This window comes from Pogona vitticeps, chromosome 3 (assembly GCF_051106095.1).
Source record: "Pogona vitticeps strain Pit_001003342236 chromosome 3, PviZW2.1, whole genome shotgun sequence".
In the NCBI taxonomy this organism is placed as follows: domain Eukaryota; kingdom Metazoa; phylum Chordata; class Lepidosauria; order Squamata; family Agamidae; genus Pogona; species Pogona vitticeps.
Window position 1 is genome coordinate 196299623 of NC_135785.1, and position 15888 is coordinate 196315510.

At 43.1% G+C, this 15888-nt stretch overlaps 1 protein-coding gene and 1 non-coding gene across 17 annotated transcripts in view; one reads left to right on the forward strand and one right to left on the reverse strand.

Annotated features, from left to right (window-relative positions):
- CASK (calcium/calmodulin dependent serine protein kinase) overlaps positions 1-15888 on the reverse strand; it is a 233893-nt gene that overhangs the window by 138747 nt on the left and 79258 nt on the right. For all 16 annotated transcript variants that reach the window (XM_072994219.2, XM_072994217.2, XM_072994211.2 and 13 more), the window contains exon 4: positions 11493-11570. In XM_072994219.2, coding sequence (XP_072850320.1) covers positions 11493-11570 — 78 coding nt within the window. The remainder of the gene's footprint in view (positions 1-11492; positions 11571-15888) is intronic.
- On the forward strand, positions 6792-6955 carry LOC140706298 (U1 spliceosomal RNA). Its single transcript, XR_012085938.2, has one exon. It is a non-coding gene; the product is annotated as a U1 spliceosomal RNA (small nuclear RNA).

Consider the following 15888-nt stretch of genomic DNA (forward strand, 5'->3'; position numbering starts at 1 on the left):
CATTTTCAGTGATCATGAATCACTTCTGGAGTTGTATACCTGAAAAACTATATGTAAGCTATATGTAAATTATAAATAAATGTCTTCCCTAGGGATTTTTGTTCTCTATGTAATCTTATTTGCTTATTTGGAGGCAACAAAGGACTATATGTGCATTTCTTTTCCACTAAAGTTCCTTATTCTACTTTTTACTACTGTCCAGTAGGTGGCATACTTCCTCCTTTCTAATAAATTAATGCTAAAGGAAAGGTTGTGTAAAAAAACATGAAAAACCTGTATTTCTTTAAAACTTTGCCTGCCTGCCTGCCTGCCTGCCTGCCTGCCTGCCTGCCTGCCTGCCTGCCTGCCTGCCTGCCTGCCTACCTACCTACCTACCTACCTGGTAATCTACTTTTTAACAGTTTTTTTCATTTGAAACAAAGAAAGCTGAAAATGTGAGACTTCAGAGAGCAACAGAAAATCAAAAAAATTATTTCAACTGTAAGTATACCTTGTTTTCCAATGCTAATTATGACTATTTACTAAATCTTGGCACTGTCTTTCATCCTGCAATGGTTTGAAAGCAGTTTATAGAACAGTGATATAAAACAATTATAACCAATTAATATAATAACTGGGTAAACAGGCAAAAAGTTAGGTTACCTACCTGTAACCATGCTTCTTCTAGTGGACCTCTGTGAATTCACACAAATGAGTTTATCCTGTGCCTGCGCAGGACGTTCGGAAGATTCTAGTGCTTAGGGGGAAAAAGGTCAATTAGTCCCCCCCCCCGCAGGGTATGAGCTCCACCTCCTCAACCTTCCTTTCAGTTTCCCCTAGTCTGCCGCTACCATATGGAGTGGATAGGTAGAATGGTACCGTGATGGACATAGGGGAGGAAGGGAGGGATGTGTGAATTTACAGAGGTCCACTAGAAGAAGCATGGTTACAGATAGGTAACCTAACTTTCTTCATAGTGACCTCTGTGAATGCACACAAATGGGTGATTAGCAAGCTGACTCACTGGATAGAGGGCCAGTGAGATGACAGGATCGCCCTTCCAAATGTGGCATCATTCTTGGCTCTGACATCGAGGCAGTAGTGCTTGGCAAATGTCAGAGGGTTGGACCAAGTGGCTGCTTTGCAGATGTTCTGAATTTGAATGCCGCAATGTAGAGCAGTCGATGTAGAGACAGCTTGGGTAGAATGTGCCTTAAGATGTTCCTCTACCGGCTTGCCTGCAAGTTGGTATGCCAACTGTATCGATTGCACTATCTATCTTGATATCGTTTGTAGAGAGGCAGGTGAACCCCTGTTGATGTCATGACAGCACAAGAAGAGACGTGGAGAACATCTAAAAGTCTTGATTCTGTCGAGATAAAAAGCGATGGCTCTTCTCACATCTAGAGTATGGAGCTTACACTCAATCGGTGTGGATGGAGATGGAAATAGGGTCGGAAGTACGATGGGTTGATTTACATGGAATTCCGACACCACCTTGGGGAGGAAGGACACATCTAGGTACAAGGCGACCTTCTCAGGGTGCATCTGAAGATAGGGAGACTCCGATCTGAGAGCAGCTAGTTCACTAGCTCTCCTGGTGGATGTAATTGCCATGAGGAACGCCACCTTCAGAGAGAGTAACTTTTCATTACAGGTAGCCAGGGGTTCGAATGGTGGCTTTGTAAGCACCTCAAGAACGATCTGCAGCGACCGCTGAGGCACAATTTTCTGTGATGGGGGGTGAACATTCTTCAAGCCCTTTAGGAATCTCTTGAGTATGGGGTGGGAAAAAAGTGTAGCGGAGCTAGATCTGGGAGGCTGGTGAGCCACTATTGCCGCAATGTAGACCTTAATGGTGGAATGTGCCAGTCCAAGGTTAAAGAGATACATGATAAAGGTAAGTAGAGTTGAGAGAGATGATGGGACTGGGTTAAGTCCCTTAGATTCAGTGAATTTGAGGGAAGATTTCCATTTATTACGATACAGACGAGAAGTGGATGGCTTCTTAGCCTGATTTAAGATTGAACGGAATTTGGGGTTATCTTCCACGCTGTCGGACGTAGGGATCAGACATCGGGATGGAGAACTGCCCCATCATTCTGGGAGAGGAGAGACAGTATCGGAGGTAAGTGGAATAGTTCTTATGTTATCTCTCTCAGGTGGGCGAACCATGGTTGTCGCGGCCACCATGGGGTGATGAGAATTGCATCTGTTTGGTATTGGATGATCCTGGTTATTGTCTTGAGCAACATTGGTATCAGAGGAAAGAGGTAAGTGAGTTCCCCAGACCATGGTATCATGAATGCGTCCCCGAGAGATGGCATGTCTATGCCTGGGGCACATGGCATTGAGATGGGAAGCAAAGAGGTCTATTGTCGGCTGGCCCCACCTGTGGCAGATGTTCCGGAAGACAGTGTTGTTGAGGGACCACTCATGAGTCCTGGCGGGGAGCTTGCTTAGGCAGTCTGCCAAGTAGTTCTCCACTGATGAGATATGTATTGCCTGAGGGGCAATACGGTGGGTATGACACCCAAGATTTTATGGTGAGGTGAAGGAGAGGAAGTGATCGAGTTTCTCCTTGTCTGTTTATGTAGTACATGACGGTAGTATTGTCGGTCACGAGTTGTACGGTTTTCCCCGTGATTCTTGGGAGGAAAGCCTGAAAGGCTTTTATGATGGCCAACATTTCCAGTTGGTTTATGTGGAGCGTTCTTTCACCCTTTGACCATAGTCCATGTACCTGAAGTTCCTGGCAGTGAGCTCCCAAACCAGAGAGGCTGGCATCTGTCGTCACCTGGATTGAAAGGGGAGGCAGCTGGAATGGTCTGCCGACCGATAAGTTGTGGGGGCAGGCCCACCACGTGAGTTGATCTGCCACCTGTTTTAGCTGGGTGTCCGTTGCGCGATCAGATTATGGCAGGAACCAGGATTGAAGTGAACGGAGTTTGAGCCTGGTGTAGGGAACCACCAACACTGCAGAAGCCATAAGACCCAACAAGTCCTGAACTTTGAGAGCGGTGACAATACTGAGAGGTCGGAAAAGGTGTACTGCCCGACGGATTTTTGCTATTTGGTTGGGTGGTAAGAATACTTTCGACTGACGGGTGTCCAGTTGAGCTCCTATGTAGCTCACGAGTTGTGATGGTACTAGGTGGGATTTTTCTAAATTAATTTGTAGGCCTAATTTGTGCAGGACCTGCAGAGTAGTTCTTGTGGCTACGATGGCATCCTGATAAGTCCTAGCAACCAGGAGCCAATCGTCGATGTACGGGAAGAGCTTTATTCCCTTGGTACGGAGGTGAGCCATGACAAGGGCCATGCATTTTGTAAATGTCCTGGGGGCTGTGGAAAGCCTGAAGGAGAGGGCAGCAAACTGGTAAGTGGTGTGCTGGAACTGGAACCGGAGGATTTTTGATGGGACGGTTGAAGTGAAATATGAAAATAAGCTGTCGGAGGTTCATGATGGGCCTAATACCCCTATCTTTTTTAGGGATGACAAAGTACTGAGAGAAAAAAAACCTGTTAGAGTCAGAAGGTGGAACTATGACTATCACCCCTTTCCTGAGGAGAGCTGAAATTTCCTCTTGTAAAGGTAAAGAGAAGGGGGTGGGCTTGATGGAATTTCCCGGAGGGATCTGTGTGAATTCCATAGCGTATCCCCGCTCAATGATGGTCTGAACCCATTGTCTGATGTAATTCTCTTCCACTGGGGAAGGAACTGACAGAGTCTGGTGGAGATACCAGGACAATTAAGAATAGGGCTTGCCCCTGCATTGGGATTTCTGAAAGGGCTGTCTGGAGCCCTGATATTGTTGCTGCTTATGTTGCAACATGGTGGATGGAAGCGGTTGGTAGGTGTGCTCATGGTGTTGTTCCCTGTTGTACCCAAAGGACTGGTACTGAGGGAGTTGTTGATAGAATGGCTTCTTGTAAGAAGGTTTCTGATAGTGATACGGTTGGTATGGAATGTAAGACGTAGCAGTCTTCCCCATTTTGTGGATATTCTCCATTATGTCGTCTGTTTTGGAATTGAACAGTCCAACAGTGTCGGAGGGAAGATCTTTGATCTTAGTCTTGGTATCATGCAGGATGTTGGCCGCCCGGAGCCAAGCATGTTGTCGAAGTGCTATTGAAGTAAGCAGAGATTTGGAGGTGGTATCAGCGGTATGCTTCGCTATCTGCCTTTGTTGCTTAGCGAGGGTACTGGCCTCTGCATAGGTATTGAGAGCTTCACTGCATAGGTATTGAGAGCTTCACACAGATCCCTCCGGTTTGAAACGAGGGGAGAATTCTGTCCCACAGATGCTTTTGGTAGGTGCCCATTGCAGCTTGGTAGTTTGAGATCCTAATAAGCAATGCCGCCAATGAGTAAAGCTTTTTTCCAAAGGAGTCAATCTTTCTGCCCTCCTTATTAACAGGTGTGGTAGAAGATCTACTGCGAGACTTGTACTGAGTAGCCTTGACCACAATGGAGTTGGGAATGGGATGTTTTAGTAGAAAATCCAAGTCCCAACCATGAGTTTTGTAATGGTGTTCAATCTTTCGCAGGATTAGGAGAGTTGAAGGCGACCTATCCCAAAAGTTCTTAACCAATGTAAGGAGTGCCAGTATTAGGCTCAAACTAGGAGGAGGCATTTTGTCCTGCTCCATATCATGAAAAACCAAGTCCAGTTCTTGTTGAGGAATTTGTGCATCAAGTTTCAGTGTCTTCGCCATGTGCAAGGTAAGTTGCACATATGATGTGTAGTCCTCCAGAGGGGACTGTGAGATATTGCTAGTGGCACCAGCATCAGGAGCTTCAGATTTCTCAGATGATGATGTTGGCACCTCGAGACGACTGAGAAGTCAATGGTGCTGGGTGTGGTACCGGGGCCGATAGTATAGAGTCAGCATCCGATTGAGTAGATACAGAAAAAGATTCCGTATCATGGTCGTGAGGACAGGAGTACAGCGTGGTAGCCTGTACCGAGGCATGGCTTCTATGAAATTTGAGTTGTTAGGCGGCGCAGAAGGCATCTGTATCATTGGTCTCTTTTGGGATGGTGCAGCTTGAGGAGTGGAGACATCCCTTTGGTACTGCAATGACATTTGTCATGGAGGAGCTACGGGAGGGTACCAGGATGGTAGTGGGTAGTCCGACCCTCTGTATTGATCCTGGTAGCCATAGCCCTGGTATGGATAGGGATGGTACCAGTCAAGGTATGGATGACCATAAGGAGGTAAACCCTCTGGATGGTAATACTGCTCCTCCAGCACGGACAGTTGGTATGGAGAGGCATTTTTGCATTTCTTCTTTCTTTTCCTAGGAGTGCATGGAGCAGACTCCTGCTCCGACGCAGCCTCGGTATTTGCCCGCCCTGAAGATCCACGGCTGAAAGGGGCTATGGCTGTGCTGGATGGTGCAACAGCCCCAAATTGGCCCAAACTCGGAGACATGCTCAGAATATCATGAGCTTGCTGGGCTGGAGGTATGGTGCATTCCTCCCTGTCGGAAAGCCCAATATCGTCCCTCGAAGATTATTGCACTGGTATAGGAAGTATAGAAAGAGATGTGGTAGCCGGCTTGGCTAAGTCCTTTTCCCTCTTAGTCTCCTTGTCCTTTTCCTTATTTGCAGGGTCAGTAGACTGCAGCTGAACCTTGGAAGAAGCCAGCTTAGGCGGGTTGTTTTTTTTTTAGAGTTCTTGGATTTAGCAGGTAAAGAAGTCGTGCTGGATAGAGACTGGGCAAGAGGGCTAGTGGTCAATTTAGCAGCCTCCTGGTGGGAGGGTTCAATGAAGGGAGGGCTGTAACCTCCATGGCAGGGTTGAGAGATTTCTCGTACAGAAAGGATTTCAGTCGTTGGAGCCACAGCTTAATAGCCTACTTGGAAAAACTCCTGCACGCAGTGAATGACTGGGGGAGATGGGATTCCCCCCAACAAAATAAACAGAGATCGTGCCCATCTGTAAGTGGAATTTGTCGAAGACAAACGGAGTACTTCTTAAATCCCCGAGGGGCCATAAAACAAAAAGGGAAGAAAAAAGGGGGGGAACCGTTGGGTGGGAAAAGATAGAATGGATAAAAAAGGATTAACTGGAGGTTCTATCATCTGAAAAATAAGTAGAATATAAAATTATAGAAAAAAGGCTAAAGATAGATTTAGCAAAGCTAAAATCACTTTCCTTAGAACTCTAGTTCCTAACGTCTTACTCGAACGGCAGAAAAGAGGAAACTGAAAGGAAGGTTGAGGAGGCGGAGCTCATACCCTGTTGGGGGGGGGAACTAATTGACCTTTTTCCCCCTAAGCTCTAGAATCTTCCAAACATCCTGCACAGGTGCAGGATAAACCCATTTGTGTGCATTCACAGAGGCCACTATGAAGAAACATTAAAATCCAGCAGCAGCAATAGAACATAACTTGGCAACTGGATGAACTACAGAAGTGTGTTAATTTGTCTAAACAAAGGGAAAGAGCCAAAAAGTATAGCCTATGTTAACAAATTCCATAACTCCAAGGAGACAAATGAAGGTCCTACGAAGGTCAATGTGGCCTTCTGGTGCAATGAAACTAGTGCACAATCCTCTAGTGCACAGGTATTATCATATGCTAATACCTTATGCTAATACAAGTGCACTAGAGGATTATGGGAGGAACACCTAGCCCCTGATGGGGGTCCCGCAGGGCACCCCAAAACACTGAGGAGCTCTTGTGGCCTCTGGAAGGACTGGGGCTGTGCAGCCCTGTACTGAACAGGAGGTGCAGCCAGGGTCACCAAGCCTTGGGGGGGGGAGGGCACAGAAGGGGGTAGGAGGTGCAAGGGCCACTCCAACTCATACCTTACAGGGGAGATACCATGATTATGAAAGTGGTTTTTCCAGGGTACGGCTCATCTATTGCACTTTGGGTGTGCTGATCCCTATGATTTCCCCAAATGTGGGGAACTCAACTGCATAATTCGTGTTAATGGGGGATTGCATTTGTGCTTTCCCTGGTCTTTCTAGAATCCTTTTCATCTCTTTTTTCCTCATCAGGACCTATTGCAAGTCCTGATGATGTATTGTATTCTCCCTCTTTTTCTCCCCAGTGGTAAAAGATCAGGGCAAAAAGAGTCACCATTACCAGGAGCCAGGAGGTTGCTTTGACTCCTTTCATCCTCTTTCTTTGCTTCTGGAGAGAGAAAGAGGGGGAAGGCCATCTGACATCCACTGCATTTCCAAAGGCAGTGCAGGAAATGAGATTGCTTTTCCTCAATATGGTAGGTTTCAATGCATTCGTATGGGAAACAGTGTTTTGCAAGACGATGTTTTCAATGGACAATTTTTGCAAGACAGTGATTTCCCCCCATTGGAACGCATTAAATAGATTTCAATGCATTCCAATGGGGAATCGCGTTTCGCAAGACGATGTTTCAGCAAGACAGCGATTTCTACGGAACGAATTAAAATCGTCTTCTGAGGCACCACTGTACCCTGTTGTTCGCATTCTGAAAAATAAAGTTTGCTGGTTTATCTCAATTCATCCATTGAAATATTGAGATTTTTCATAGAAAAAGAAAGCAGGTGCAGCTCCATTATCGGCTTCAGCTAATAAAAGCAGACACCCAGAACTATACAGGTTGATACATGCTGCCTTGTTGTGGCGAAGGGACTTGAGTAATTCAGAGAAGCTATGGGCTATGCCGTGCAGGGACACCCAAGACGGACAGGTAATAGTGGAGAGTTTTGACTAAACGCAATCCACCTGGAGTAGGAATTGGCAAGCCACTGCACTATTTTTGCCAAGAATACCCCATGAACAGAAACAAAAGGCTAAAAGATATGACACTGGAAGATAGGCCCCTCAGATCGGAAGGCGTCCAACATTCTACTGAGGAAGAGTGGAGGACAAGTACAAGTACTCTAGCCTCAGAGCTAATGAAGTGGTGGGCCAAAGTCGAAAGGACGCTCAGCTGTGGACGTGCCTGGAAGTGAAAGGAAAGTCCGATGCTGCGAAGAAAAATACTGCACAGGAACCTGGAATGTAAGATCTATGAACTTTGGGAAGCTGGATGTGGTCAAACAGGAGATGGCAAGAATAAACATTGACATCCTGGGCGTCAGTGAACTAAAATAGACAAGAATGGGCGAATTCAATTCAGACGATTATCATATCTACTATTGTGGGCAAGAAGCCTGTAGAAGGAATGGAGTAGCCCTCATAGTCAACAAAAGAGTGGGAAAAGGTGTAATGGGATATAATCTCAAAAATGATAGAATGATTTCAATACGAATCCAAGGCAGACCTTTCAACATCACAATAATCCAAGTTTATGCACCAACCACCAATGCCGAGAAGACTGAAACTGGTCATCACAAACACTTTTCCAACAACACAAGAGGCAATTCTACACGTGGACATCACCAGATGGGCAATACCGAAATCAGATTGATTATGTTCTCTGCAGCCAAAGATGGAGAAGCTCTATACCGGTGGTGTCCAACATTGGCCCTCCAGATGTTCTTAGACTGCAGCTCCCTGAAGCCATCACCACCACCTCTGCTGGCCAGGATTTCTCAGAGTTGAAGTCCAAGAACATCTGGAGGGCCAAGGTTGAGGACCACTGCTCTATACAGTCAGCAAAAACAAGACGTGCAGCTGATTGTGGCTCTGATCATCAGCTTCTCATAGCAAAATTCAAGCTAAAACTGAAGAGAGTAGGAAAAACCTCTGGGCTAGTCAGGCATAATCTAAACCAAATCCCTTTTGAATACACAGTGGAACTGAAGAACAAATTTAACGAACTAGATTTGGTGGACACAGTGCCTGAAGAACTATGGATGGAGACTTGTAACATTGTACAGGTGGCAGCAACAAAAACCATCCCAAAGAAAAGGAAATGCAAGAAAGCAAAGTGGCTGTCCAAGGAGGCCTTACAAATATCAGAGAAGAGAAAGCAAACAAAATGCAAGGGAGATAGGGAAATTTACAGAAAATTGAACACAGACTCCCAAAGAATAGCAAGGAGAGACAAGAGGGCCTTCTTAAATGAGCAATGCAAAGAAATAGAGGAAAATAATAGAAAAGGAAAAACCAGAGACCTGTTCAGGAAAACTGGAGATATTAAAGGAACATTTTGTGCAAAGATGGACATGATAAAGGACAATGGGGATCTGCTAATATAATAATCCTATACATAACCCAAAATACATAGAGAATCATTACTTTGTCAGGACCAACTAAATTTTTACAAATGTGTGCACGGATTTATGTTCTCCAGAACTATAAGACTGGTTTGGTTCAAAAAATTGCAAAGGTGGACAAGCATGTTAATCCAAATATTCAGTCGTCAGGTGCCTTTTACCTGGAAATAAACTCTTCCTTTGCTCAGTACTCCCTTATTAAGTTTAGGACAGCATTCTAAACCTTGCTGAGAGTCTCCTACTGCTATGAAACTCAAGAGTAACATATAGAAAGAATTGAGAGGAATACATTATCAGTTGGAATGCTAAAATATTCCTTAATAGTTGTAAAACAGATTCATTATAAAGATCAAAGAAAGATAAACAAAATACCCAAACACACAAAAACTGTTTCTCTTCATCTAGTACTACTCCCATAATCCTATTCTTGTTTGGTTTATTAATTTGTCAGTTTACACTCTCCTACTCTCCAATAAGACTCATGGCATGCTGCAAAGCACACTCCAATCATTTTTCGAGCATTCATTCCTGAGTGTATAAACATTACCATCATTTTGTCTCTCACTTACATTGTCACAAACCGCACACTCATGAAAGCTCTCTGTAACCTTTGTGAATCATCATCAATTAATCCTTAGTCACATACTCATAAGCCAAACAGAAAATGCTCGCAATGTTAGATATACCCAGCCCTTTAAATGCTCGGTAATTAAACCACCTAATCAAGTGCAAACAATTCTAGAATATACTGTCAATAAAAGTGAATAACTCTATCAACAATTTCTGAATGTATAAAGAGTAATAGGGTAAAAACACTGTCTTTCTGCATTACTTTGTAAAATATTGAAGAACACACACAGGAACAAGCACGGCTTAGTTTTGAAATATGTGATATGAAATCTGTGTGACTTAATACTTTGTTGGATCAACAGGACACCAGTTAAGAAAATATTTAACTTCTTCCTTGGAGATTTATACAACTTTATTATACTATACACCATTAATTTACAGAATTCACTGTCATAGTCAATGGCTATAGTCATTGACTGATTTTTTTTCCCCCCAAACAGGATGGATATATTTTTGGGTACCTATTAACAGCTATTAACTATGATGATACAGTTCAGCCTGTTCAGAAGCAATGTATTCTTCAGCATGTTACAACTGGGTAGCAGCTATTGCCTTCATCTCCTGCTTCCTGAACACATCTGACCAGCCACTACTTGGAATGGGATGCTAGCATAGCTAAGCCTTGGTCTTGCCCTGCAGGGCTCTTCTGTTTATAAATGTTGTGATGATTGCCCCAGGTCACCCCTGTCACTCATAGTCAGGATCTCATTTGCATGAGCCTATGAGAGGACTGGAGAGGCGGAGTCAGCGGATATATAAAGGTTTGGCAGGAAGAGATAGGATAAGAGAGAGAGAACTTGCAGAGAGATAGTCAGATAGTCAGAGAGATAGTGAGAGAAGAGAGAGAAGGAGCAGATACTAATAGAAATAAGCTGGTCAAGATAAATAGATAGGGCAGGTGGTGATTGGTTATGTGGCAAGATATATGGTATTTTAATTATTTGATTGTGTACAATGAATATCTGAAGAACATCTGTGATTATGATTAAGTTTGATACACTTCAATAAATAAGTTCTGTTGGCAGTTCCCAGAGAAGTGTTTGACTAAAGTCTTTTATATTGTGGATAAAGGAAATCCACAGGTGGCAGTGAGGGAAAGAGAAGACTGAACCCTTTGTGAAGACACAACACATAGGTGCATCAAAGGAGTAAATGTCACAATTGGTGTCAGCTGGTGGGATGACATAGCGTGAGCTCTTTGTTTGGTGAAACAAGCAGGGGCCACGAGGTAAACGTCACCAATGTCCCTAGCTTTGTATGGATCATGCTCTTTGATATGTTTAAATGTTTAAAATTTACCTAAAGTTTTAAAATGAAGTGTGATTGATCTGGTGGTCCAGATAGGCATGGTATAAATCAAATAAATAAATAAATAAATAAATAACTGGTGCTAAAATGTTTTGTCCTACATGAGTCATCAATTTTTCAAGCTCATCTAGTTTGAAGGTCATAACTATACAGTCATATTTTAGACTCAAGCTAATATGTTTTACTTTTATCAATATGTATACTATTTGTAAAGAAGCATATAGTGGACGTGGATTTATTATTTATTTATTTATTTATTTATAAATAACACCCATCTGGCTACGAAGGCCACTCTGGGAGGTATACACGGTTATTAGTGCTAATAAAGTCAATTTTAGTATTCAGTAAACATCTAGTATTCATTTCCCCTTCCCCCCAAAGTTGTAATCAAAATAATAATTAAAACACATACCTGGCTACAGCTTCACTGTATACAAAGCCCGCATCTGCTCTCTTTACAATTTCAAAGCAGAGATCTGCACCATCCATACTGCAAGTTAAAAAAGTATGAAAAATGTATTTGTAAACAGAAAACATATCTTCCAGTAATATACTCCAATGCTACACTTTCAACAATATAAAAGCCCCACACATTATCACATCCATTTCAAAATGTGTGGCTGTTCAAACATTATGGGATTATAATTCTCTATCATTTTACACCTTAGGTTGACTTTGCCAAGGCTGAGAGGAATTATAATCCAGAAATATGTGAAAAGCCACCCACTCTCCACATTAAACAAGACAGAAAACTTATTTTGTTATCAGACCACCATACTGGAAATCCTAACCATCTTCCCCATTATTATCAGGGCTTGAAAATTTTCAGAATGTCTCACCAGTCAGTCTAAAATTTCACCAGTCAGCATGACCAGACTACAGCCTTGAAATTTACGTTAACGAATTTAAACTACCAGTAGGTATGTGTTCACTTTTACTTCTACTTAACAGTGAGTACAACACAAAATAAATTGTATTATGTACACAGGAATCACTGATTCATACACTCAGACTTGGGTTGCTTTATAACGTGCATGCCTGTGGGGTCATGAAGCTTGTATTTTGAATGCATTTCTTTTGAATGTCTCCAGCAAAAATAAAACTGAAAGCAAAAGCACCTGGCCTCTTAAGGAGCCACTGTTCCCTCCCACTCCAGGATGTGTCCTCTCGTTCAGTTGAAATTGGGAACAGGGAATCTCCATATTCTCAAGCATGGGACTACTCTAATTTCTCCTGCAAGAGCTATATCTCTATGTGCAGATGGAACTATCTTCTCATGAGGAGAGGGAGGAGGGGAGGACAGCAGGATGAGAGAGAGAGAGAGAGAGAGAGAGAGAGGCAGGCTCCTTGAGCAGCATTTTTCTCTCGTCACAGACCAGTGGACGAGTGCATTTTTCAAGCCTTGATTATTATCCCATTTCCCATATCCCATTAATTAAACTTACGGAATTCACTTCCATATTATAAATATGACCAAATAACAATATATAGAAAGACATGCAGATTTTACCGTACAACCAGAAAATCAATCATTTCAATTTAAAACATTGTACTGTACAGCTTTGATTCACAGATAAACTATTAATACTTCTTGAGTCTTCATTCGTTCGTTTAGTCGTTTAGTCGTGTCCGACTCTTCATGACCCCATGGACCAGAGCACGCCAGGCCCTCCTATCTTCCACTGCTTCCCGTAGTTGTGTCAAATTCATGTTGGTTGCTTCGATGACACTGTCCAGCCATCTCATCCTCTGTCGTCCCCTTCTCCTCTTGCCGTCACACTTTCCTAACATCAAGGTCTTTTCCAAGGAGTCTTCTCTTCTCATGAGTTGGCCAAAGTAAAGGAGCCTCAGCTTCAGGATCTGTCCTTCCAGTGAGCACTCAGGGTTGATTTCCTTTAGAATTGATAGGTTTGTTCTCCTTGCAGTCCAGGGGACTCTCAAGAGCCTCCTCCAGCACCACAATTCAAAGGCATCAATTCTTCGGCGGTCTGCTTTCTTTATGGTCCAGCTCTCACTTCCATACATCACGACAGGAAAAAACATAGCTTTAACTATTCGGACTTTTGTTGGCAAGGTGATGTCTCTGCTTTTTAAGATGCTGTCCACGTTTGTGATCGCTTTCCTCCCAAGAAGCAGGCGTCTTTTAATTTCGTGGCTGCTGTCTCCATCTGTAGTGATCATGGAGCCCAAGGAAGTAAAATCTGTCACTGCCTCCATATCTTCCCCTTCAATTTCCCAGGAGGTGATGGGACCAGTGGCCATGATCTTAGTTTTTTTGATGTTGAGTTTCAAGCCGTTTCTTGCACTCTCCTCTTTCACCCTCATTACAAGGTTCTTTAATTCCTCCCAGTTTCTGCCATCAGAGTGGTATCATCTGCATATCGGAGGTTGTTGATATTTCTTCCAGCAATCTTAATTCCGGCTTGGGATTCATCCAGCCCAGCCTTCTGCATGATGTATTCTGCATATAAGTTAAATAAGCCGGGGGACAATATACAGCCTTGTTGTACTCCTTTCCCAATTTTGAACCAATCAGTTGTTCCATATCCAGTTCTAACTGTTGCTTCCTGTCCCACGTATAGGTTTCTTAGGAGATAGACAAGGCTTTTGCATAGTTAATGAAGCAGAAGTAGATGTTTTTCTGGAACTCTCTGGCTTTCTCTATAATCCAATGCATGTTAGCAATTTGGTCTCTAGTTCCTCTGCCCGTTCGGAATCCAGCTTGTACTTCTGGGAGTTCTCAGTCCACATACTGCTGAAGCCTACCTTGGAGGATTTTGAGCATAACCTTGCTAGCGTGTGAAATGAGTGCAATTGTACAGTAGTTCGAGCATTCTTTGGCACTGCCCTTCTTTGGGATTGGGATGTAGACTGATCTTTTCCAGTCCTCTGGCCACTGTTGAGTTTTCCAAACTTGTTGGCATATTGAATGTAGCACCTTAAAAGCATCATCTTTTAAGATTTTAAATAGTTCAACTGGAATGTCATCATCTCCACTGGCCTTGTTGTTAGCCAGGCTTTCTAAGGCCCACTTGACTTCACTTTCCAGGATGTCTGGCTCAAAGTCAGCAACTACATTGTCTGGGTTGTCCGGGATAATAAAATCTTTCTGATATAATTCCTCTGTGTATTCTTGTCACCTCTTCTTGATGTCTTCTGCTTCTGTTAGGTCCCTCCCATTTTTGTCCTTTATCATGTTCATCACTGTACAAAATGTTCCTCTAATATCTCCAATTTTCCTGAACAGATCTCTGGTTTTTCCTTTTCTGCTATTTTCCTCTATTTCTTTGCATTGTTCATTTAAAAAGGCCCTCTTGTTTCTCCTTGCTATTCTTTGGAAGTCTGCATTCAACTTTCTGTAGCTTTCCCTATCTCCCTTGCATTTTGTTTCCCTTCTCCTCTTTGCTATTTCTAAGGCCTCATTGGACAGCCACTTTGCTTTCTTGCATTTCCTTTTCTTTGGGATGGTTTTTGTTGCTGTACAATGTTACGAGCCTCTATCCAAAGTTCTTCAGGCACTCTGTCCACCAAATTTGTTCTTTACTTCCACTGTGTATTCATAATAAGGGATTTGGTTTAGATTATACCTGAGTAGCCCAGTGGTTTTTCCTACTCTCTTCAGTTTAAGCTTGAATTTTGCTATGATAAGCTGATGATCAGAGCCACAGTCAGCTCCAGGTCTTGTTTTTGCTGACTGTATAGAGCTTCTCCATCTTTGGCTCCAGAGAATATAATCAATCTGATTTCAGTATTGCCCATCTGGTGATTTCCATGTATAGAGTTGCCTCTTGTGTTGTTGGAAAAGAGTGTTTATGATGACCAGCTTGTTCTCTTGACAAAACTCTATTAGCCTTTGCCTTGCTCCGTTCTGAACTCCAAGGCCAAACTTCCCTGTTGTTCCTTTTATCTCTTGGCTCCCTACTTTAGCATTCCAGTCGCCTAGAATGAGAAGAACATCTTTCTTTGGTGTCAATTCTAGAAGGTGTTGTAAATCTTCATAAAATTGTTCAATTTCAGTCTCCTAAGCAATGGTGGTTGGTGCATAAACTTGGATTATAGTGATGTTGAAAGGTCTGCCTTGGATTCATATTGACATCATTCTATCATTTTGAGATTGTATCCCATTACAGCTTTTCCCACTCTTTTGTTGACTATGAAGGCTACTCCATTCCTTCTATGGGATTCTTGCCCACAATAGTAGATATCATAATCATCTGAGCTGAATTCGCCCATTCCTGTCCATTTTAGTTCACTGATGCCCAGGATGTTGATGTTTATTATTGCCGTCTCCTGTTTGACCACCTCCAGCTTCCTGAGGTTCATAGATCTTACATTCCAGGTTCCTATGCAGTATTTTTCTTTGCAGCATTGGACTTTCCTTTCACTTCCAGGCACGTCCACAGCTGAGCATCCTTTCGGCTTTGGCCCAACCACTTCATTAGCTCTGGAGCTACTTGTACTTGTCCTCCACTCTTCCTCAGTAGCATGTTGGATGCCTTTTGACCTGAGGGGCCCATCTTCCAGCGTCATATCTTTTAGCCTTTTGTTTCTGATCATGGGGTATTCTTGGCAAAGATACTGGGGTGGCATTGCCATTTTCTACTCCAGGTGGATTGCGTTTAGTCGGAACTCTCCACTATGTCCTGTCTGTCTTGGGTGTCCCTGCACGGCATAGCCCATAGCTTCTCTGAGTTACTCAAGCCCCTTCGCCACGACAAGGCAGCAATCCATGAAGGGGTCTTGAGTCTTACAGGTGACTATTAGAAATAATAGTATCTTTAGAAGTTTGGCTGTATTTCTCCCTTTTC